Raw genomic sequence first — 25,804 nt, forward strand, 5'->3', positions numbered from 1 at the left:
ATTGTATAAAAAACTCACTCAATCTCTTTATAAAGTGGGTATATGGTATACCTAAGAATCTCAATATAGTATTAAAAACTCACTCAATCTCTCTGTAAAGCGGGTATATGGTATACCTAAGAATTTCGGTATAGTATAAAAAAACTCACGATATTAGTATTATTATCTTAAATTCATGCATAAATGTATCAATTGATATATCCCCAAAAACTATTAATTTTTTATAGAGAAAAAAGGGGAATATATCTTGTGATATTATATTTATTTTATCCGTTGAACATTGGATAATAAAATAAATTAAATATCAGTTGCCATGAAAAGCTTTGCGCCTAACTTGAGAATATAAGAAAGCAGCGATTGTGGGATTCTCCTCCATTATAAACAGAATTTTTGAAATTTAAAATCTTAATTTCAACACTCCTTTGGTTGCAAAATACCAACCCCAGTGGGAACTGAGACATGAAAGATACCAATTTGTATCGTGTATAAAATAGACCACAAAGGATCTCATGTTTAAATAATGATTTAACAACTCAATGAAATGTTATTTTATATAGTCATCTTGACCAATTATTTAAAAAAAATTAAAAATTAAAAAAAGTCATCCTGGCCTTCAATAGGAATGAAAGATTTATGTGCATCATAAATTCATAATGTTCACTCATTTGGCAAAAATGCTTTCCTGCACATAGATTATATAACTTTCAATGTAATTTCATTATATAGCCATTCCTCATCAATGCACTGCTTCTTAGTATAAAAACTCACTCAATCTCTCTGTAAAGCGGGTATATGGTATACCTAAGAATTTCGGTATAGTATAAAAAAACTCACGATATTAGTATTATTATCTTAAATTCATGCATAAATGTATCAATTGATATATCCCCAAAAACTATTAATTTTTTATAGAGAAAAAAGGGGAATATATCTTGTGATATTATATTTATTTTATCCGTTGAACATTGGATAATAAAATAAATTAAATATCAGTTGCCATGAAAAGCTTTGCGCCTAACTTGAGAATATAAGAAAGCAGCGATTGTGGGATTCTCCTCCATTATAACCAGAATTTTTGAAATTTAAAATCTTAATTTCAACACTCCTTTGGTTGCAAAATACCAACCCCAGTGGGAACTGAGACATGAAAGATACCAATTTGTATCGTGTATAAAATAGACCACAAAGGATCTCATGTTTAAATAATGATTTAACAACTCAATGAAATGTTATTTTATATAGTCATCTTGACCAATTATTTAAAAAAAATAAAAAAAATAAAAAAAGTCATCCTGGCCTTCAATAGGAATGAAAGATTTATGTGCATCATAAATTCATAATGTTCACTCATTTGGCAAAAATGCTTTCCTGCACATAGATTATATAACTTTCAATGTAATTTCATTATATAGCCATTCCTCATCAATGCACTGCTTCTTAGTATGTAAAAATTGAGCAGTACTAGTTACTAACTAGTATTGGCTCTTGGACAATTCAGGAAAATGCACTCGCAGTTCAGAAAATGGTTTCTTCCCAATGGAAATGAGAAAATTCAATGATAACATCAAACATTGAAAAGTTGGAAGGAATCGATGACCGTGTGCAATTTGTCTTTCATCTTCTCCCACCTCCTCTCACTGGCCCCTGTGGTCAAAGTGTAGAACTTACCTGCCAGTATCAATGTGATTCTCAATTAAAACTGAAAAACAGACTTTTTTTACCAGAAAGAAACTTTATTTTTCAGTGTTACCCTAAGTTGATGGTATAATAAGTTGTTTCATGTGGGATATAGTCTGAAATTTCCTAGTGAGTAGTGGTTCTGGCCCAATAATGTTGTGAGGGAATAATTATGAGGATGTGAACCTGTCCTTAATCCACAATCACTCTCTTATTTCCCAAATAAGTAGTAAATCTATTAGGAACAGGCAAGGGTCTGTGACAGTGATAATGACTAATCTCTACAGTGATGCTTTCTCATGCATCTAAAAATCTTAACATATCCAAATATAGTAAGTACACCATACCATTGCCTATGGAGACTGTGCTGAGAGCATGGCGAGTGTAGTTTGGAGCCTTAGCAATGAACTCAAATGTGTAATATGCTTTCCCATCAACGTCATGCTGTAACATACAAAGACTGATCAATCAATCAACAATTTTAGAGGTAATAGTTGAAAACTTGCTCTATTCTTATGTGTGCTCTATTCTTATTTTAGAAGTATGGTTCCAGAATGGTAGAATTTTCCTCCCTAATGACCTTAGCCGTAAAATCTACAAGTAGATGATAAAATTGCAGCCAAAAAGGCAATATTGAGGGCAGCCTCATTGAGTCAGAACGGAATGCAAGTAGACTGTCATCTGTAATTATTACATAAACAAACATTTCATTATCTCTTCCTTATGTATTTGTACGTGGCATAACTTATTGGGGTTTAAGGTCATAATTCTTTTCAACCAACAGTATAACTGTATTGTTGACATATGTGTACTCTTTTAGTGAAGAAAACAGAAAATTGATTCTATCAAAAAAAAAGAAAAAGATGAAAGAAAATTGACATATCATTGACTTATGGAGATAAATTTGGATTGGAGTTAAAGACAAACTAAGTATAGTAATCTCTGAGACTAAATTCAAACTGTAGTAGAAATAAACTTGCCACCAAACTTTTTTTTTTTTTTTTTTTTTTTTTGAGAATAACTTGCCACCAAACTTAAAAATGACCAAGTTTCAAAAAGAGAAGAGACTAATATAACGAATTTCCATAGTACAGGGAATATTATATATACAATGCGGTGTGTTAGCCATGAGCAAAACTATGTAAAGCACAATTCTGATTAACAAAGTTTATTAAGGGAGTCAACCTCTGCTGCCTCAATTAGCTTTGTTTTTTGGGAAGGAGGGGCCAAGACCTTTTTGATCAATGTTTCGGCAATCTGTGATAAAAGTATGATGAGTAATCGAAACCTTATCATACACCAATATACACAGCAATTTAAGGAATGGACAAGGTAAGAATGGTTAAAGATGTTAATTCTACAGATTATAAGGCTAACCTCTTGTGCTGACCCAAGTTCTCGAATGTCCTGTTTGCTTGTTGGGATCACATTCACACTAACAGTTTCTAATGGTTCAATGACATCTTTAAAAACCTTGTCTTGACCTTCAACCACAACTTCCTGCCAACTCCCAATACAACAGAACATAGAGGAGCTACTCTTAACTTATGGTATTTAGTAGTTTACTGATAGACCAACCAAAAAAGGCTGACATGAGATACATACATTATAAACAAAAAAGAAGCACATAAAATGTGGCAAAGCACACCTGCCACCCAAATGGATAAACAAATGAGTATCCATCTTTCTTGTCCGTGACTGACAAATATCCCTTCTTAGTTTCTGCAGCAACTGAGCCATATCAAGGGTGTACTCTTAGGATATCAGCCATCATTATTTAAGGAAACCAATGCACTGCACAAATAGCAGGCATTGCTTTCCTGGATGAGCACTACATTAGTACAAAGATGTGGAAAACCCAAACTTATTGAAAGAAAAACTTTAAAAGGGGGGCTTAAAAGAAGGTAAGATCCACAGCATATTGAGATTCATAATTCTTACAGGATTTGGAATTTTGATTGACTAGAAAAATCCCAGGGGCAACTGCCCCAATAGCTAGCACTTGGCGTCTCCCGGGTCTATCTGCCAAAATTTAAAATGCAAATTAAAAGGATATGCAGTCAATGTTGTATGTTTGAATGAACTTATTTTCATCAGCTTATTTAGTTATTTTGATTATTATTCAAAAGTACAGTTGTTCATTGAAAAAAGAGACATGCTGTAAAAAAAACTATACTATTAAACAAAGTATAATGTGTGTGCACTTGCCTCTGTATACACTCACTCATACATAACATATACATACTCAAAAGAACAAACTAGAATCATGACAACCAACTACATTCATGTGCCAAAGGCCATCTAGGCTAGAGACATAACAATAACCTATTAGCTAATTGTATAAATAATTGATCTATTGGCCTAGGTACGAGGTAAAAGCCAAGACACTTTTAAATTAAATTAAATTTAAGATGGAGAAGTTTCAAACAACTCAAGAGCATTAACAATTCCAGTTGGACTCAATGAATTTATGGGGTTCTATTGCATTAAATTAAAGAAAAATAAAGTGCAAATATTGATTACTTGTACTGGATTTCCACGTGCATATCTAATAGAAAACACATTGAGCCACGGTTTCATGTCTAATTTTTAAATACAAAGCAATAAATTATAATAATGCACATTTAAATTCAAGAAAAAAAATTAATCAACCTTGAGAAAGAGACCCAGTTGAGGAACTAGCTGCTTGTTCAGCTTTAATGAGAAAAGAAATGCCAGCTCTTCTACAACAAGGTAACGTGCTGTGCTTCTGTGACCAAGCCATAATAACATTAATATAAACAAATAAGCATGTGAAGAAGACAAAAAAATAAACAAAAATTGAGAGACAAAGATAATGAGAGAGAGAGTGAGAACCTGAGGAAAAGAGTTGAGGAACAATGATGTTCTGTGGACCGAGGGTGAGTTTTGCAGAGACACCATTGTTGGTGATGATGGGGTTGTTGCTTGTGAACCTTCTAGGATTTAGAAAATTTGGGTGTCAATGGACTTTGTGGTGGAGACTTTATGTTATCTATTTTTCTCTATCTTGGTCTACTTATCTGTTGTAGTTTTAGTACTTGGTAGTTGGCTTCAAACATTTTGGACCCACTGACAACAGGTCTCCTAGATATGACACATCTGGTGGCTACATCATTTAGGTTTTTTTTTTTTTTTTTTTTTTATTTTATTTTTATTTATTTATTTATTTTTTTAATTTAATTTATTTTTTTTTTATTATTATCTTTTTGTTCTTTCTTTTTCATGGAAAGAAATCCTTTTCTCTCATTTGATGTAAAAGGGAAAAAAAAGGTTATTAGTTCTTTGAATCTTTAGTTGGATGTTTATCTTTATGTTCAACAAATAATGGAGGCCTTTTTGATAAAAAGCAAAATAATTGAGGCCATCCTTTTTCTTTTTTCTTTTTAATCTCCATTCCTATCTTACTATAATAGATTGGTATCTTTTCTTTGGGTAACATAAAAGGTCATGAATACGTAATCTTGTTTATAAGATTAGACATCGTTGCTTTTGAATTGAATAGTTTATTGTGAATTGTCATGTTAAATTTATGTTCTTTTTATGTATCTTGATTCCAAAATTTGTTGTAATCTTTCAAATAAATTTGTGAAGACATTAACTAAATTTGTTGTAATTATTATCACCTAATTTTTTTTTTTGAACAAATCACCTAATTTATTATTAACTAACTTATGAATATACAATATTTTTATCTCTACTTCGGATGAATTTGTTTTCATCAATTTATTTAGCTTGGGGAATTTTAATTTCAAACCATACAATTCAAGAGGTGTAACAAAATAAATCTTACTGTTTCAAAAAAAAAAAAGTCTTGCGGTTTCAAAAGCAATAACTTGAACCTTTGACGTTTTAAAAAATAATAAATTAAATCCCATAGTTTCAAAAGTAAAAAAATTAAACCCTTGACTAATGTTAAACCTTAAACATAATGGGTTGATGTTTATTTTGTTACTTTTAAAATTTTCATGGTTTAATTTGCTACATCCCTAAATTATAGAGTTTAAAATGTAAATTTTCTCTTGTGTTTATTATGTAAAGGTACTATTGTACATTAAAAAGTATGATACTTAAAAAAAAAATTGTATATTCTCTTTTAGGATGAAAATAATCTCAAATGAACAAACCCTAATGTTGTTAACTAAGTAATATTTTGTGGAGCAATATCATATAAATTTTTGTTTTACCCAAAATAGACTAATCACATATATTGAAAATGAGAAGAAATTTTACACCTATCATACGTGTTGAAGATAAGCTTAGTTGATATTGTTAATTAAAACACAACCTTGATTGATTTAGACCTTTCATTCTCAAATTCAATCAAATAACATCAAATAAGGAGTAAGTATTAAATGTTCTTTCAAATACAAATATTTTTTTTAAGAGAGCAATTCGATTTATAGTGTCCGCTCCTAGTGATACAAACATTAAAGCTCAATTTCATTGGCAACTTTTTACATTTAACAAACTAAACATGGTATAAGATTTCATCCTTCTCCAATAGGCATTACATGCCATAATATCTTTTGAATTTGCCCAATTGAAAATAGAAATGCTTTAGCAAATCCTAGGAAGTTTTATTTATTTATTTATTTTTTTAATTTTAGATAAATAAATCGAAAGCTAAATTGGTTAAAATATGACAAATGAAAATGTAATTTTCGAAGTTGTTGCAAACACATTTTCTTATGCAGTCATGTCTTAAAAGAGCAATACTCCCATAGAGGAGAAAAAAACAACACAAAAACAGATTGAGCAAGTTACATGTCTTGTTTGTGTATGCATGAAGATGTGTTTGATTAAAAAAAAAAAAAAAAGAATGAAATAAACAAATACAATACAACCCACATCCAAAAAAGGTAAATTATAAAAAAATTAAATTAAAAAAAAAACCAAAAAGGAAAGGCGTGGAACAGAGCAAGTGGACTGGCAATAAAAATAAAGTTTTCAAATAAAAAAAATAATAATAAAGTTCCATCCTCATGTTCCCTCTGGCATGCATAATGCTAGAACCATGATTTTTGTCACAATTTATTCATTTTATAAGTCGTTAGATGTAAAGTTGTGGGCTTTGTCACAATTTATTCATTTTATAAGTCGTTAGATGTAGAGTTGTGGGCCTATTTTTATTTCACTGCTCATGATTTGTCGCGTAAGCAAGTTGTGATAAAAATATATATTTATCATTCATTTAGCGTCAAACACAACAATTTATATATATATATATATATTTATATATTTTATAATTTTTAATTTTCCATAAATTAATAAAAATGGTCCACTAAAAAAACACCAAGTGTCACCACCTCTCACAACCTAAAAAGGACATAAACGTAAATTAAGATTCACACCCACTTCCTCATACAGCTGTGAACACATTTACCAACACCCATCATTGGTCACCGAATTTACCAAAAACACCACCAAACATTTTCAGGTTAACCAACTCAAATACCGTTTCGCCGGCATTTGACCGTTAACCACAATTTTATTTATTATTTATTTATTTATTTTTAAAAAAAACAGAGAGAGAGAGAGAGAGAGAAAGAGAGAGAGAGAGAGAGTTTCAGAGACTTTTTGGTGTCCCCATGGGTGAGTCAAAAATTCCACCCTCTCAAATCTTCTCTCTCTCTCCGCTTTCTTTCTTTGACTGAGTCACACAAACCCACCCGCCACGAGTCACGACTCTCATTTCTCTCTGTTCTTCTTCTTCGTCGTTGTTGTTGTCGCTGCTTCTAGGAGAGAGAAAATAAACAAAAAAGGCGAAGAAGTTTTCAATTTTTTTGAAAAGAAAATATTTGTGCGTTCGAGAAATCAATCGGTCCTCTAAATTTAGCAGATCTGCTAAATTTAGAGGGAAAGCGATTCAGATAAGATTTACTGAGTTAGATAGTGTGCGTGTGTGTGTGCGCGCGCGCGCGTGTGTGAGTGTGTGTGTTGGGAAAGATGATGATCTCTAGGGGACTGTTCGGGTGGTCCCCGCCGCACATACAGCCGTTAACGCCCGTGTCCGAGGTGTCCGAGCCGCCCGAGTCGCCGTCGCCGTACCTCGACCAGAGCGCGGACACGGCGGCGCAGCAGCTCGAGCAGGAGGACGAGATCGACGAGCCCGAGGAGATCGAGCCGCCTCCGGCCGCCGTGCCTTTCTCCAAGCTCTTCGCTTGCGCCGACAACCTCGACTGGGCGCTCATGTTCGTCGGCTCCTTCGCCGCCGCCGCTCACGGCACCGCCCTCGTCGTTTACCTTCACTACTTCGCGAAGATCGTCCACGTCCTCAGTATCCGTCCTCACAGTGATGGAAATCAACAACTACAGCTCGATAAGCTTGGGGAGGTATTTTTTTTTTTTTTCTTTATGCTCTTTTTTACAGTTTCCGAAACCCTAATTTTGGAGCTACACATTAGTTTTTTTGGTGATATAGAACAAATTAGGGTTTTTGTTGAGCTTTATTAGGTTTAATTAAGCTTAACTTTACTAATTGTGTTTAGCTTAGCTAACTTGACGAAATATTGAATAAGCAATTCAAAATTTTGGTTTTTTATTTATTTGTTTATGCTATTTGATTGGTAACTATGAAGTTCATAGTTTTGGTTGCTGAGTTTTTCTAAGTTATTGCTTTTAATGTATTGTATACTGTTCTATTACTTTGCGAATCGGTTTGGTACGGATTACGATTGCAAAAGGTTCTGTGAATTTCGTTACGAGACGTTGCTAGGCTGAAACTCGACAATTCATTCCTTATATATGAAGGAAAGTGAAGGGCTTGCGCGACTTCACTGCTTTAATATCATTCTTTTGTTAGCGAAGAGAGCAAAGGATTGCTGAAGTTTGTTCTTTGAGTCTTGTGTTCCCGTTGTTTTGTTTTCGAGAATTGAATAGTGTTAAGGGAACTTAGCTGAATAGTTTTACCTGGGCTTAGATGAGTGTAGTTGGTACTTTTTTTGGCTGGCTCTAAAATACTAAAGTTGCCATTTCCTACATATATGTTGCACTTAGAGGGAAGCCTAGATCAATATGGACTAGAACGAGCTTACTAGATGCTTAGACTAATTTTATAAAGAATTAATCAGACTACAATTTTATTTTGGGCTGGAGGTTAATAATGGCAATTGGCACTTGACTTTCAAGAGGTTTTTAAAGGACGCTCTCATAGTATATTTTTTGTGTAGTAAGGCTGCGAGGGATTCTTTTTTATTCAATTCAATTTCTATTATTAAAAAAAAAAAAAAAAAAAAAGGTTCTTGAAGAACTCATTTGGCATCGAAGGCCCACTATGTGAGCTGAAATAGAAAGATATTGATCATATTGAATGTTGTTCTTAGTTCTCAAATATTTTTGTTGTATTATTATCATTTATCAGTTTAGTCTTCTACAATCTCTAGAAGATGTGAATATCAGATATTTGGATGGGCTATTGTTTGTTTGCACCTAGGGAATTTTTTTTTTTTTTTTAAAATTATTATTATAATATTGGTAATTACACATTACAAGGACAGGAGATGCCATTTGAGCCAGAGCTCATTGGCGGTTTGCACCTAAGGTCTTTTGCCGTATGAAGAACCATTTTTGTCATTAAAAGTTGTACCTTATTTGAAAAATTCAACATTCTTTTTTATTCAGATTCCAAATACATTTCTTCACTACGAAGAATAGAGCATGCTTACGGAACTGGTAGTCCAGAGGGAGGATGTCGTGCCAGTCTGATATATGGATTGGTTTTCAAATAATGATGATAGTGCTATAGCATTTTATGTGAGGACCGAATTGGTGGCCTAAAAGTAATTAGCAATATTATTCAGTCAAAACATTATAACAATGACTAAGATACATGTAAACTGCAAATACAACTCAGGTCCATGACCTTTTTTTGTTTATTTTTAAGTATGACCCAGGTCCATGACTTGTGAGTTTCCTTTAGTTCTGAAGTTTCCATCTGAAAGAAAAAGTATCTTATTTGACCATATTATCACTTTTTAGCCATAAAAAATGAAAAATCAGAAAAGTCTATTAACAAATAGTTGGCTTTTGATTTTCTTTGGGGCTTAGATTCTCCCGCCATCCTTTTCCCGTTCTTTCTGTTTTAAGTAACAGCCGTCTGTTATTATCATTGGCATATTTTGTGTTTCACCCATCCTTATTTGGTTAGTTCTCTTTGTGATTTAGAAGTTGAAAATATGAATTTTACATTCATTCTTTCATATGTGAACTAGAATTCTAGATATGAGCTTATTTTCATGGACTATTTTATTGTTTTGCTGCAGCTTACTTTAACAATCCTGTATATTGCTGTGGGTGTTTTCGGTGCTGGTTGGATTGGTAAATTATCTATCAGAATTAGTCATTACGTTATTCCTGCTTTTGTATCATGTATGCTGCCTTCAATATTAACTTGTTCTGTGTAATAGAGGTTTCATGCTGGATTTTGACTGGGGAAAGGCAGACTGCTGTCATCAGGTCAAATTACGTGCAAGTATTACTTAACCAAGACATGAGTTTTTTTGATACCTATGGGAACAACGGGGACATTGTGAGTCAAGTATTGAGTGATGTGCTACTTATTCAATCTGCTCTTAGTGAAAAAGTAAGTTAAGATTTAACAAATTGCCTTGCATGTATTTTTGTTTTGTTTTGTGAGTTCTCCTTACAATAATGATTTTCTCTGCATGCATTATTTTGTCTAATCTGTTTATTGGCCTCTGATGATACAGGTTGGAAATTATATTCATAATATGGCTACATTTTTCAGTGGTCTTGTTATTGGATTTGTCAACTGTTGGCAGATTGCACTTATAACATTAGCCACTGGTCCATTCATTGTAGCCGCTGGAGGAATATCAAATATATTTCTTCACAGGCTTGCTGAGAATATTCAAGATGCATATGCTGAAGCAGCTAGCATTGCTGAACAGGTCTATTTATATTTTACTTTTATTTCCCACTTAACAACCCCCCACCCCCCCTAAAAAAAAACCCCCAAAAAAGATGAGGAAACTATCATTTCTGGCCTTTCAAAGTATAATAACAACTTGTATGCTGTAAGAGTAGTGTTTTGTGTTTATTTTTGTAATTTTGGTTCAGATTGTTATAAGATCTGCTCCATTGCAGATTCTGTTAAAGTTGTGGAGCCACTGGTTTGAATGTGTCTGCAGCTGTTTCTTAGATTAGATACCATCATACCAATCACTTTGCCACATGAATCTTGTAAAAAATATACATAATTTCCAGGGCTATTTATCAAACATGTATTAAAAGAAGAATACGTATAGATGTTGCAACTGAGTTAACACCCAATGTTCAATGGAAATTATTTCCAGCTTGATATCCCATCACTTTTTGAATCTGGTCTTTTGAGTATGAGAGAGATTTTGTGGAGGCTGAGAATACCCTCTCTTGTGAAAGAAGAGTAAATGAGGATGTGTCTGCAGCTGTTTCTTAGATTCGATACCATCATGCCAATCACTTTGCCACATGAATCTTGTAAAAAATATGCATAATTTCCAGGGCTACTTATCAAACATGTATTAAAAGAAGAACACGTATAGATGTTGCAACTGAGTCAACACCCAATGTTCAATGGAAATTATTCCCAGCTTGATATCCCATCACTTTCTGAATCTGGTCTTTTGAGTATGAGAGAGATTTTGTGGAGGCTGAGACCTCTTGTGAAAGAAGAATAAATGTGGATGTTGCAACTAAGTCAACACCCAAAGCTCAATGGAAACAATACCTTATTTCCAACTTGATATCCTGCCTCCTTTTGAATCTGGTTGTCTGAGTATGAGAGATTTTGTGGGGGCGGAGAATACCCTCTCTTGTGAGTCTTTGATATTTTCTCTTTTCTCTGTTGCTTGCTTTTCTACTCTAACATGTTATTCTTTTGTTTTTTCCTCTCACTATTACCAATGTGTAAAATTTTCAGATTTGGGTTCTCTTCTGCTGGTGATGATTTCTCTTCTGAACCCCAACCCTTTTTTTATATATATATTTTTTAAATTTTATATTAAGATCCTTTTGAGAGACCTCTAGGAACCTTCTTCAATGTATGATTCTTGTCAGATAAAATTGTTGAACTGACATGCTTTCTGGTCAAGTGATGAAAACTTCAATACATCTCATATCCCTAGTCCCCTTCTCTCTGTATGCGAGCATCTGAAATTTAGGCTCAGGCAATACACTCTCCTGCCTCTGCAACAATTATAGATTAACTGAAAACAAATTACTGACTTTATCTCTTTATCAAGTTTGCTGCAATTAGTTTTTTTTTGGGGGTGGGGGGGGGGGTGGTGGGGGTGTGCTTTACTGTGTTTTTACCAACGGTGTCCTTAATAGAGCCTCTTTCTGACTCTTTTTTTGTTAAGTAATGCAATTTTATTGATTTAAAAAAAGAAAAAGAAAAAAGCGTTGCCCAAGTATAGAGGGAGTATACATCTGGGGCTATACAATCAAACATGGATATTACATGAATTTATTAAATAAAAAACAGAACATAAAGTCAGACTGTGCAAAGCTGACATACAATCCTAAAAAGTTCTAAAGAAGAGTAATTTGAGATCAGCCATAGTTCTTTGTGAGTCCTCAAAACTCCAGTTCTCCATATACACCACATCAAACAATGCAGGCCAGCTACCCGCAACTCCCAACAAACTCTAATAAACCAAACACCATAGACCACTATTCTGTAGCAATAGGACAGTGAAGTAAGAGATGGCCAACTGATTCCCTATTTCATTTATACATATAACACCCATCTAAAAGCCACGTATTCTTTTTTTGTAAATTGTCAATTGTCAAGATTTTCACCAAAGCTGCAGTCCAAATAAAGAAAGCAACTCTAGAAGGAATCTTTGATTTCCATATGCTCTTCCAAGGGAAAGAAAGATCACCATTGCCAAGTAGAATCTTGTAGTAACCACTCGCTGTAAATCCCTTGTTCTTATCTGGTTTCCTGCACAGTTTATCCTCCCCATTGCCATTTACTGATACACTATAAACTATATCCATGAAATTCTACAAAGATTCCAATTCCCAATTCTGCACAGCTCTTATCTGACTATTAAAAGGTTGATTTTTTTTTTTTTTTTTTAATAAAAAGGAAGAGAAAGTAGGGCTCTCTTTGCCTTTTAAACCCAATAAGAATTGCTGGCTATGTGTAGCTCCTTTGCTTCTCAGGGAATGTTTGAAAAAAAAAAAGCTATGGATGAGGAGAAATTGAATGCTTATAAGACTGTGTGTATGTACTATAATTATTAAATGATCTCTACAAACTTATTTCTATAAATATTTTTTGCATTTATTAAGGTTTATTATCATCATCATCATCTATGTATTTGTATTGGGTTGATCATATAATTGACTGATGGTGATGGAACAACTTGTGGGGTCATCTTTTCCTGAGCAATTTGGGAATTACCTATAGAAGTAAACGGCCTATTTGGTTCTATTCTCCAAGAACAGTTGTCTCTTCTTAAAAATAAACAGTATGAAAGCACATTTGTGAATGTGTTTGCAAAAGCAGATTTTGGAAGGTTATTCTTGTTAACATCAATGCTCAAAGTTGCAACTGTTGTGTTTCGAAAGCTGTTTTCTGAAAATTATTTTCCAAGAACATAACAAGCAACACCTTTCTATTCTTTTGTTGGCCAGTACTTTCAGCATGTGTTTGTTGAATAGTATTTGTTGAATTGTTGAGGCTTCTTACTTCTTTAAATTTCTTTTATGAAGTGGCAGGTATTTTGTTCAACTTAGGAACAATTTTGAATTATAATTGTAGTCATTTTGGTAAAGCATTTAATGCCGGTATTCTGAAGCGTAAGTAATTTCTGAAATCATGCAGGCAGTCTCCTACATTAGGACATTATATGCATTTACAAATGAAACATTGGCAAAGTATTCTTATGCAACGTCACTACAAGCAACTCTGAGATATGGTATATTAATAAGCCTCGTGCAAGGACTTGGTCTTGGATTCACATATGGGCTTGCAATATGTTCTTGTGCCTTACAACTGTGGGTTGGAAGGTTCCTAATTACACATGAAAAAGCTCATGGTGGTGCAATTATAACAGCTCTATTTGCTATAATTTTAAGTGGCCTGTAAGTCTTTCTTAATTTTTTTTTTTTTATTGGTTGTGATGATCATTTCTACTGTTTTTGTTACATGTCATTTTTCTGTCTTTATTAGTGGGCTGAATCAAGCTGCAACAAACTTCTATTCATTTGACCAAGGGCGAATTGCTGCTTATAGACTTTTTGAGATGATAAGCCGATCATCCTCTGCAGTTAATCAAGATGGAACTACACCAGGTTCAGTGCAAGGAAATATCGAGTTTAGGAATGTATATTTCAGCTATCTGTCTCGTCCTGAAATCCCTATTTTGAGTGGGTTTTACCTCACTGTACCTGCTAAGAAAGCAGTGGCACTTGTTGGCAGAAATGGCTCTGGAAAAAGCAGTATTATCCCACTTATGGAGCGGTTTTATGATCCTACATTAGGTACGATGGTCTTAATTTTTAATTTCCTTTTCTTTTTTTTTTTTTTTATTTATTTATTTGGGGTGTGTGCATGTTTTGTGTGGGTATAGTGGTCACATACCTCTCCTCTTACAATGTTGCATATGATATCTCAGCAAGGTCCCATTGAAATCCACAGTATGCTTGCAGATTCCAATGGTTTTAATATTCTGTGGTGCAGGAGAAGTTCTCTTGGATGGGGAAAATATTAAGAACCTGAAACTGGAATGGCTAAGAAGCCAAATTGGACTAGTTACCCAGGAACCTGCTTTGCTAAGTTTGAGTATAAGAGACAATATTGCTTACGGAGGGATGCTACTTGCGATCAAATTGAAGAAGCAGCTAAAATAGCACATGCACATACTTTTATTAGTTCACTTGGGAAAGGATATGATACACAGGTGAATTTGCAAGACAAAATCTTCATTTATAACTCCGATCAATGTTTCTTGGCACTGTCTGGATCATTTTTGTTCATTAAATTAAATAACTCAGTTTCTTTTCAGGTGGTAGGGCTGGATTAGCATTAACAGAAGAGCAGAAAATAAAACTTTCTATTGCTAGAGCAGTGCTTCTAAATCCATCAATTCTTCTGCTTGATGAAGTTACTGGTGGACTTGATTTTGAAGCTGAAAAAGCTGTTCAGGAGGCTCTAGATCTCCTCATGTTGGGACGCTCAACAATAATAATAGCTCGACGGCTTAGTCTTATAAGGAATGCTGATTACATAGCTGTTATGGAAGAGGGTCAACTTGTTGAAATGGGTACACATGATGAATTACTAAACTTGGATGGCCTTTATGCAGAGCTTCTCAAATGCGAAGAGGCCGCGAAACTTCCTAGGAGGTATAATACAAAAGCAAATATGCATTTGTTGGCATGGAGCATTCTGGGTGACTACCTGGCAATAATTTGTTTAAGCATGTTGTTTCGTTGTGAGGGAACATATATTTTGTTACTTCTGAACTTGTTTGCCAGGATGTTAAATTCTTCCCCGCACCCCCCCCAATTCCTGCCTCCTTTTTTTTTTTTTTTTTTTCTAAGTTGCAATCTAAATAGGTGCTGTTTATGTATGCTACCTCCAGGATTCCATTGAGAAACTACAAGGAGACTGCAGCTTTCCAAATTGAAAAGGATTCTTCAGCAAGTAATAGCTTCCAAGAACCATCATCTCCTAAAATGGTCAAATCACCCTCTCTCCAAAGAGCTTCTGGCATGTTCCGGTCCTCAGACAGCACCTTTAACTCACAGGAATCACCCAAAGCTAGGAGCCCACCACCAGAGAAGATGCTGGAAAATGGTCAGCCTACGGATGCAGCAGATAAGGAACCTTCAATCAGAAGGCAGGATAGTTTTGAAATGAGACTACCAGAGTTACCCAAGATTGATGTACAGGCTGCACATCGACAAAGATCAAATGGTTCAGATCCTGAATCCCCTGTTTCACCCCTTTTGACATCTGATCCCAAAAATGAACGTTCCCATTCACAGACTTTTAGTCGACCGCATAGTCAAGCTGGTGATACTCCAGTGAAAGTGAAGGAAGCAAAAAATACACGGATTCGGGAAGCACCATCATTTTGGAGGTTGGCAGAACTTAGTCTTGCAGAGTGGCTTTACGCTGTGTTAGGAAGCACTGGTGCTGCTATCTTCGGTTCTTTTAATCCCCTTCTTGCTTATGTTATTGCACTGATAGTCACAGCATACTATGTTGAAGAACATCACTTGGGGCATGAAGTAAACAAATTGTGTTTGATCATTGCCTGCATGGGTGTGGTGACAGTGGTTGCCAATTTCTTGCAGCACTTCTACTTTGGTATAATGGGGGAGAAGATGACTGAACGAGTGCGTAGAATGATGTTCTCAGGTGAATGACTCTTTCCTTACTATTGTAGTAGTCTTCTTTAGATAACAGAATTGTGTTTATTCATATAACCTTATCTATTCCATGTGACAGCAATGTTGCGCAATGAAGTTGGATGGTTTGATGAAGAGGAAAACAGTGCTGACACCTTATCCATGCGCTTGGCAAACGATGCTACGTTTGTGCGAGCTGCTTTTAGCAACAGGCTTTCCATATTTATACAGGACAGTGCTGCTGTTCTTGTGGCTGTTCTAATTGGGATGTTGCTGCAATGGCGATTAGCACTTGTGGCGTTGGCAACCCTGCCAATTCTCACTCTTTCCGCTATTGCACAGGTCTGTACTGATAGTTCAGTTGTGATCCCAAATTTATATTTCTGATAAATAATAAATTCATTAATCAGTCCATGTTGCATACATCTATTGTTTTCATCAGCTTCGAGGAGCTTTACTTTTAGGCTCTGTTTTTTAGTGGAAAACGATCTGCATGCAGAAAAGTTTTTATTTTAATTGAAATTTTTATTATTAAAAATGGTATGTTTTTCACTGTTATATTGAATCACTGAAATTCTGTTTGTTTTGCATGGGAATGCCTCATATTTTCGTAATCTTCAATGGCTACAAGTAATGACTTGTTCATGACATGAACATAAAGGTGATTACAAAATACCTAAAATGCTTAAGAAGGAAATAACTAAAACCTAAACTCAAGAATAGGCATTAAGAATAATTCCATTTAAAGTTTTTGTAGGTTCCAATTTGCTCAACTATTTAAGTCTCTTCTTGTTGAATAAGGGACCTCAAAAAGACCAATTGGTGTCTTTGATCTGATGATAAAGAGCAATGATCATGGAGTGGATGCCAATGATCCAAATCCTATCGAATCTATCGAAAAAAATAAAATAAAATAAACTAGGCTTTTGCATTATTTAATCCAAAACCAATTGATTCTTATGGGTCCCATGGCAGAAGCCTGTGCATCAACTCCACTGACTCATCCACATAAAACCACTTCACACACTCTCAGCTAGCTAATTGTAATCAGCCAATAGTGACCACAATAATTCTTGTCCCATATTATCCAATCCATCCCACAAAAAAAATGTATGCACCTCACACATGTATTTGCTTTTGCATGCACACCCTTGCAGTGCGGGGCTGAATAACTATTGGTGTATGCATCATTTCATTAATTGATTTTCACAAACACACAGCTAACTATATATTTTTTTTCTAATTATTAAAAAGAATTGATTCTATACATTCTTTGATCTATAAGGGGGTGTTTTTTCCAAGTCTTAGACACAGTTGCCAACTCTATAGCCTTATGGTGACCCAAAAAAGGGTCAATATTGTGTTTAGGTAATAGCTATATTGTCTTTATATTTGGATCTACTTTTTTATGATCGTTTAGTCAATTTATTAACCTTACTGATGTGCCTGGATTTATGAAATATCTGCTGCTCTAATATATTTGTATTCTGTAGATGCAAAAGTTTCGTTTATATGATTCGCTTTCACTTATTCATTTTTTTTGATAATGAAGTACTAATGTATCTGAATATTTTGCGCCCAAATCCTTAATAGCTTCTTATTTAAATAATGTAGAAATTGTGGCTTGCTGGATTTTCGAGGGGTATCCAGGAGATGCACAGGAAGGCATCTTTAGTCCTTGAGGATGCAGTTAGAAACATATACACTGTTGTAGCATTCTGTGCTGGTAACAAGGTAATGGAGCTCTACAGGTTGCAACTGAAGAAAATATTCAAGCAGAGTTTCCTTCATGGAATGGCCATAGGTTTTGCATTTGGCTTTTCACAGTTTTTACTTTTTGCCTGTAATGCCCTTCTCCTCTGGTACACTGCATACTCCGTAAAGTACAAATATATGGACCTACCTACTGCTCTCAAGGAGTATATGGTTTTCTCTTTTGCTACATTTGCACTGGTGGAGCCTTTTGGATTGGCTCCGTACATACTTAAACGACGTAAATCTCTTATTTCAGTATTTGAGATCATAGATCGAGTGCCTAAGATTGAACCAGATGATAACATGGCATTAAAGCCACCTAATGTTTATGGAAGCATTGAGTTGAAAAATATCGATTTCTGTTATCCCACTCGCCCAGAAATGTTGGTGTTGAGCAATTTCAGTCTTAAAGTGAATGGGGGGCAAACTGTAGCTGTTGTGGGAGTTTCAGGGTCTGGAAAGAGTACCATAATCTCTTTGATTCAGAGATTTTATGATCCAGTTGCTGGTCAAGTACTACTGGATGGACGAGATTTGAAACTTTATAATTTGAGATGGTTGAGGAGCCACCTAGGTCTTGTTCAGCAGGAACCAATTATATTCTCAACAACCATAAGGGAAAATATTATATATGCTAGGCACAATGCTAGTGAAGCTGAGATGAAAGAGGCTGCGAGAATAGCAAATGCACACCATTTCATCAGCAGCTTGCCTCATGGTTATGACACACATGTGGGAATGAGGGGTGTGGATCTGACTCCAGGACAGAAACAGAGAATTGCAATTGCTCGGGTAGTGCTAAAGAACGCACCCATCTTGTTATTAGATGAAGCAAGCTCATCCATTGAGTCTGAGTCAAGTCGGGTGGTGCAGGAGGCTCTAGATACATTGATCATGGGGAACAAAACAACCATTCTGATAGCCCACAGGGCTGCAATGATGAGGCATGTGGACAATATTGTAGTTCTAAATGGGGGACGAATTGTGGAGGAAGGGAGCCATGATTCTTTGGTGGCAAAGAATGGTCTTTATGTCCGTTTGATGCAACCTCATTTCGGAAAAGGTTTGCGTCAGCACCGACTTGTTTAGAATGGGTTCTGTGATTGTTTGGGTTTGGCCCTTTATCTTCTCATTCTGCTCAACTGAATCACTGTGATATCTATACTGATGGTTGTTTCCTTGAGAATTATGGTGGAGTCTCCAGAGAGGGCAGGTAGAATGAGACTGCTGAGGCTGATAACATTGTTTATATGGCAGGGGCAGTGAGTATGCAGTGGCGGCAGTGCTAGATACGTTGTGCAAAAGTAGGTTTTAGAAGTAGGGTTTTTGGAGTGGGTTGGCCTTTGAGGAGGATGTGCTCTCAGGGCTGGATGCTTATTCTTTTGGAGACGGGCATCGCTAGATTGGTTGTCTCCATGGTATATTGATTTGCTTTTCAAGCAGGAAGTGGGTTGGAATTAATTCTAGTTTTTCTACTGAGGTGTGGTTTTCTTTTTACATTTTTAGTGAAACTCTCTCTCTCTCTAGCTTCGATGATAACGAATTTATTTTTCTTAAAAAGTTTTACTTCCATTGTGAAAAATGTAGAAAGTTCAGGATGAAAAAAAGCTGTAACCTTTGTAAATAAATACTGATAATTTACAAGCTATTCAGTTTTGCCTGTTTGATCCCACGAGTTAAAATATGCCATGAAGCTCCCGTTGTTAGATTCCGTAATTGTGAATTGGCTGATTATCACTTGCTGACTTGTGCTGTACTTGGAGCATTGAGCATGTAATTTGGCATTTGGTGTCCTGCCTAATTTGGCATAAACTCCTAGAGTTTTGTGTACAGATTTGGAGTGAATTCTATAGCTTTTTCCCCCTCATAGCTGAAAATGAAAATAATAAAGACTAATTTTATATCAAATCTACTTTTATGATGTCGAATCATGTCTTATTTTCTCAAGGAATTTGATTGTCTCACACTTTCATTATACACTCTTTATACATATCATGCAATACATGTGAATATTCTGGAAAAATGTAGATACCAGGTGAGAAAGTATTTGCGGAGTGTACAAGAGAGTGTGAAACAATAATCTTTCTTTCCTTAAGCCTAAGAGGTGTGGTTTACGCTACAAAAATGTGGTTCTTATCCTTCAGGTTTAGCTTGTCTTCCAACCATCTCAATATTGCAGTCTACCCTCATTAGTTGTCTGTTCACCCTAGCCCACTCTTACGGTTAAGTTTCTTGTCCCTTTTTTTTTTTTTAATTGCAAAATGTCTTGCAACACAAATTTTCGCGATTTTAAAAGAGAGTTTGTTGATGTGACTTGTGACTGGTCTATATTTATATAATATATTAATATATAAAAGTTGAAGCGTATTATTTATTCTTGTTATACTTTTATTGAGTTACATCAACGTCGCATTTTAGTCTATTTTGGTTCACTCGGCTCATTTCAGGTCATTTGGTCTACTAAGTCCATTTCAGTTTATTCAATCCACTTTGATGATGTTTTGGAATGAGAGGTTTGTGTAGAAAGAAGAGCAATTTTATTGGCAATAATGTCACATTCTCAACATAATGTTGGGAGATTTTTAATAAAAATACATTTATTTATGTTATTAAAGTCTTATATATATATATATATATATTTTTTTTTAATATAAGTGATGAATTTACTTATATTTACTTCCTTTTTAAGCTATTCAAGACATACAACTGTTTGTAAGGATTAGTACGAAACAAATTCTAATCACACATTATATTATTTACAAAATATTTTACCTTATATAATAATTGAATATAAAATTAATTATATTTCCTAAAAAAAATCTCACCTTATATAATAATTCAAATTTAAGCATACTTATCTTTTTTCTTTTTCTTTTTTCTTTTAATTCATAAGATATTATAAAAATCAACTAGTTTAGGACACTAAACAAGTAAAAGAGTATCTTTATTGTATATTTTATAAATTTTGACCACGTTTTCAAGAAAAATAAAAAATGAAGTAATGTATCTTCTCATTTTTACTATAATTTGAGGTAGTTTGTCTTTTACTTAAGAGCAAATAACATTTTCCACCCTAATCTTCCATTCAATTTGCAATGTCTGTCCAAACTATTGATTTGCTCGATTGAATCTTTAACTTGAAAGAATTGTGGTAATATAACCCTCACCATCTGCACGATAAATGGAGCTTTAATTTTGCAGAGAACCTTTACCATGCTATGTACAATGGCGCAGTTGCAAAATAAGACATTATTTAGTTAAACTCAATTGAAATAATTAATCACTTAATTATGATGAAGATGATGATAGTTGCATGAAGTTAATTTTTTTTTTCTTTAATATATACATAACGTAAATTAACAATTAAGCAAAAGGAAAAACTAATTTACATTCACATGTGAGATTGCCAGCTCTCTAACAGTTTTCAGATGTCAAGCACCTTAAAAGAGTCTGCTATCACTTTAAGCCTATCGCGATATCTTCTCCAATGCCTTTCATTTGCAACGACAATCATAGTGTAATATCTTCCTGTACAAAGAGAAAGTTGTTTATGATTTATTTAGGATAGCATTTTACATAAGTGGTTTTTCCACTTCCATTGGTATTGAATTGCTATGTTGTGATTAATTAGTAATGCTATTCATCATTCACTTGTGTTGGGGCTAATTGGAGCTGCTGCCTTTTATTGTTTTTTGGGGAAAGTCTTTTCATTCAGTTCTCTGATTTTTCTGGTACACATCTACAATGCCAATGTGACAGCCTAAGGTTAAATGTTAGACTATATTCCTTTCTACATCATTCACTGGCTTGCTTTTCTAATGTCACAGGTTTTTAACAATTTGAATTTCTCAGTTTCCCAGACCAGTAAAGCTAGATGCAACTTTTGGTGAGCTTTCTGCAAGATCAATAACCCCACTAGTCTGGTAACATATACGATTGATGCATAATGATGTAGTAACACAAATAAAACAGGGGAGCAGAACATTAAAGAAACATTATTATTGTGAGTGCTTGTTTATGTCATGATGGTCATGGGGTACTTTTCCCAATCTAAAAACTCTAGAACTAACTTCCTTCTCACATTCCTATCTCAATGCATGTACCTCCCCAATAGTGTTTATGTGTCTGTACACAAAATTAAATGTTTCAATTGATTTTAAGTTCTTTTTTATATCCGTGATAAATGTTTGAAATGGGAGCTTCTTTCTTAGAGACAAATGAGTTAAGATGCATGATGTTAATTCGGAAATGGAAACATTTATGATTATGATACTTCTAAATGGTAGGATACTTACCATTTCCAATTGCTATGGTTGCAAAAGAAACGTAGAGAAATTTGGAGATGTAAGTTGGAACTCAATGGTGTAATAATTTTTCCCATCAACGGTTTTTCTGCCAGAGGAGAGAAATTATATCTTTCATGGACATTCTGGAGTAATAGACACTGGAATTTTTATTAAGAGAGGAAGTGAGAAGAGGAAGGTACAAACCTCTTGCATGTTAATTATATCAGCTACTTGATTAGGTGCGGCATACACATGTTTCACCAAATAGTAAACTACCTGTTAAAACATAGTAACTGGTGAAGACCATTTAGCGTCCTCTAAAAAAAAGGACTAAGAAAAATTGCAATTCCTTACCTCTTCCATTGGGCCCATATCATGGATGTCTTTTTTATCAGTTGGTATAAATCTCACCCTAACATTATGCAATTGCATAAATTTGTCCTTAAATGCAGAATCATGCGCCCTGAAGTCAATTCCTGAACAAGAGACAAATAGAAATTACCTCTACAGAAAAAATTCAGTCTTCCTTACATAATGAAATGGTAAAGTATTCTCTCACACTCATTTTACACAATATCTACAATTAATACGCTTATATACACATTTTAAAAGCCGAAAATAAAATCTCCACATTTAAAACATAAAAGTAGATGTGAGAGTATCATTGCCCTAATGAAATTTTCTTACCCTCCATTCTGAGGGGTAAACATAAGAATACCCATCTTCAGAGTCAACAAAAGCTCGATAATTTGCAGGTATTTCTGCAGAGCATGATACAATATCAAGTTAATATTTGCAAGTACTGCTTCATATTAACATAGAGTTATAAAGTCAAACAAAGTAACTACCAACCATGATACCTTGAGCAAAAAGGGAACTTGCAGGGAGTAAACTGGCAGTCAGTGCTCCAACTTTCAATAATAGCAGCCTTCTCTTGCAATGACCTAAAATTCAACAGGATCAGGGCTCATGAGATGATAGACAAAGAAGTTCATAATGTTATGAAATCCAATCATAGTCTAGAACAAGGATATGATAACAATTTAACAACCCATTAAAGAATTTTTTGAAGTGATCATGTGTTTCACGTTGCATTGGAGAGCACTTGTCATCAATTATAGTACAATTCATCTAAACGGAATGGAATTATACTAGCAAGTGTCATTAATATTTCTATTGTTATTAATGAAAAAAAAAATCCTCTGGATGACTAGAACAAAAGGCCTACCCAATCCTCACTAACCCTGGTTACTTGAAAAAAAAAACCAGGGGTCTACCATTTCTCCAAGATAAAACTGATAGTTTACTTACTGATTAGGATGAAACATCAAATGGACCATGCCATCTAAAGTTCAATTTAGGACAACACCATAACTACGCATAGAACGCCTTGTTATCAAATGCAATTTTGATGAGAAAACAATCTTCCAAATAGGCATGTCTGTGAAGTATAATATGCAATCATGCACAAAATTGAAGAGTGTGAATAGAATTCAGGTGGGTGACTTACTTTCATCACTGGAGGCTGTCTCTCTTGAGCATGTGATGGTGTTGTTACGTGAAGACAATGCGGTATCTCTAGGTAAGTCGTTGGAGCAAGGCAAATTCAACTGGAAAATGATGCATGTTGCACAAAACCAAATACTTTATGCTAGAGATGCATATATAATCTGAATAAAAGAATGTTAAGAGACTAGAGAAGAAGAAGCTCATGCACTGACTTTGTTGGATGAAGTGGTTGAAACCCAGCTCAATGAGAGTGAGGACACGGCCATATTCAACTAGTAAGAGAAGCAGTTCTAGCTTCTCATAAAGTGGCTATTGGATAGTGTAGCTTGTCCTTTTGTGGTGGTTACGAGCTTGATGTTGGACTTGGTGTTTCCTTTTCTTAGTGGATGATACAGAGCCTAATGAGTGGGAGAGTTTAATTTTAGGGGGATAAGCCAGACTCAAGACTGGGCTAGCAGTGCATGAGTCCTGCCTGCTTTAGCCCAAGAAGAAAGAAGGAAAAAAAAAGCCCAAGTCCTGCATGCCTAACGTAGCCCAGCCCAGCCCAGTATAATTGCAGGATCTACCCCCTTTTACTACTAGAATTCTTTTTTTTACCGCTTAACAAACAATGTTATTCAGACCTTTTTTAGTATCTCACTTTTCTCTCGAATATATATAGCCACCTTTCTCACACATACCAAGTTATTATAGGAATAAATCTCATGTGTGTGGTATAAAAAAACTAGCAAGGAGTTTCGAACCTAAGACTAAAATTCACTTCTAGTCTTTAGAGTTTGGGTTATTTTGTTCTTGACCATTTTTTATTGGTCATGCCGTCAGTTTTTGACAGTTAAATTCCAAATAAATGAGGTTTATTAAGTCACAGCATTACCAATACGAAAATGAAATCAAACAAGAAAGATCACAATAAAAAATCTCTCCAAACTTAGGATTCCAAAAGTGTACAATTTTGTACTTTTAATTTGGGTCTTGGGGTACAATTTTGTACAATGTCACATAGTAAGGCAGGTTTTGGTGTCAAATTTTTTTAAGAATTTATTTTCCAATCTATACTTGTAACTATATAATATCTAAAAGATAAAGTGTAGTATTTATTATTACTCCACTCTTGTTGAGCCACATCAGAGTCACATTTCAATTCACTTCGGTCAACTCAGTCCATTTCGGTCCATTTGGTCCACTTCAGTCTGTTCGGTCCAATTTGGTCTATTTAGTCTATTTCAGTCTACGTCTGTACATTCAGTTTAGTTCAGTCCACCTCAGTCTATTTCGGTCTTTTCGACCCACCTAAGTCCATTTCGGTCCTTTCGGTCCAATTCAGTCCTTTATATACCATTCGGTCCAGTTCATTTCACCTCAGTCCATTTTGGTCCATTCAGTCTATTTCGGTCCACTTATATATATTCGGTCCAGTTTAGTCCACCTCAGTCTATCTCAAGACAAATTTAGGTTGAGAATACTTATTTTAAATCCCAATTTATTAAAAAATATAGATCTCAAACTTATATTCATAATAAAGGCATTATTCACTCCCCATTTATTAAGTGGTGCATGTGATTAAAGCTCACGGGATTGTTCTAACTTAGATTCAAAGTCACTGAAGTTGAAAAAAACTAATCAACATGGGCTATAGAGTTCTAGATTTTAGAGATTTTTTATTGGTATATTGCAAATATATGTTGCATCTTAGATTCACAAATCAAGAGAGATGCCACTTATTTAGCCAAAAAAAGAAAAGAAAAGGGAGATGCCAATTGCCTTTTTGATAGGAGCCAGAGATGTCATAAATTTGTAAATATATTAAAAAATAATAATAGTCTAAACTTTGGGAGAAGTGTGCAAAAGACAAAGGGCTCCACTAGACAAATGATCATTAAGAAACTGCAAAAATCATAATCGAACCCTTGCAGTTTGTTAATATTTTTGTTTTCTTTGGCTAGGAAGGAACAAGAACCATGGAGTTGGTCAACAGAAAATCTACTGATCATTGCTTTAGTAAAGAATATTTTAGAGGTTTTATATTCCCTAGGGAAGCTTTTCACGCTGCCCTTAAGGCCTTAATGAATATCTTATTAGTTACAACTTACAGGTGTGCAGTTGGTTAACTTTTTGTTTGCATGCGTTTATGGAAGAAAAATACTAATCACTTTTTTAATATTAACATCCATATTTAAGATTCTCAAAAA

General features: G+C 34.6%; 3 protein-coding genes across 4 annotated transcripts; 1 reads left to right on the top strand and 2 right to left on the bottom strand.

Moving 5' to 3' along the window:
- Nucleotides 1-1,350: 1,350 nt before the first annotated feature.
- On the bottom strand, nucleotides 1,351-4,699 carry LOC112016455 (psbP-like protein 1, chloroplastic). Of its 2 annotated transcripts, XM_024049019.2 has the most exons (8): nucleotides 4,534-4,698; nucleotides 4,330-4,426; nucleotides 3,619-3,699; nucleotides 3,326-3,408; nucleotides 3,055-3,177; nucleotides 2,863-2,934; nucleotides 2,025-2,121; nucleotides 1,351-1,668 (listed from the first exon to the last, which is right to left on the bottom strand). In XM_024049019.2, exons 1-8 carry the CDS (start codon nucleotides 4,597-4,599, stop codon nucleotides 1,565-1,567), a joined length of 723 nt encoding a protein of 240 aa, XP_023904787.1. In that variant the 5' UTR covers nucleotides 4,600-4,698; the 3' UTR covers nucleotides 1,351-1,564. The 2 variants fall into 2 exon arrangements, with proteins under 2 accessions (XP_023904787.1, XP_023904788.1); XM_024049020.2 differs by lacking the exon at nucleotides 2,863-2,934 and having other exon boundaries at nucleotides 4,534-4,699.
- A 2,481-nt stretch (nucleotides 4,700-7,180) lies between these two features.
- Nucleotides 7,181-19,492, top strand: LOC112016424 (ABC transporter B family member 20). Its single transcript, XM_065761878.1, is given in 12 exon segments — nucleotides 7,181-8,031; nucleotides 9,960-10,014; nucleotides 10,104-10,279; nucleotides 10,407-10,607; nucleotides 13,532-13,791; nucleotides 13,880-14,190; nucleotides 14,390-14,515; nucleotides 14,518-14,612; nucleotides 14,717-15,054; nucleotides 15,294-16,075; nucleotides 16,166-16,407; nucleotides 17,680-19,492. Coding segments are annotated over 12 exon segments (4,203 nt in total). The 5' UTR covers nucleotides 7,181-7,644; the 3' UTR covers nucleotides 18,910-19,492.
- A 1,595-nt stretch (nucleotides 19,493-21,087) lies between these two features.
- On the bottom strand, nucleotides 21,088-23,990 carry LOC112016465 (photosynthetic NDH subunit of lumenal location 1, chloroplastic). The gene is given in 10 exon segments (XM_065761876.1): nucleotides 21,088-21,348; nucleotides 22,116-22,145; nucleotides 22,148-22,202; nucleotides 22,204-22,212; nucleotides 22,311-22,382; nucleotides 22,461-22,598; nucleotides 22,794-22,867; nucleotides 22,967-23,050; nucleotides 23,617-23,716; nucleotides 23,828-23,990. Coding segments are annotated over 10 exon segments (720 nt in total). The 5' UTR covers nucleotides 23,882-23,990; the 3' UTR covers nucleotides 21,088-21,244.
- Nucleotides 23,991-25,804: the final 1,814 nt, after the last annotated feature.

The sequence above is a fragment of the Quercus suber genome, unplaced genomic scaffold (genome assembly GCF_002906115.3).
Source record: "Quercus suber isolate HL8 unplaced genomic scaffold, Cork oak 2.0 scaffold_433, whole genome shotgun sequence".
Taxonomy (NCBI): Eukaryota; Viridiplantae; Streptophyta; class Magnoliopsida; order Fagales; family Fagaceae; genus Quercus; species Quercus suber.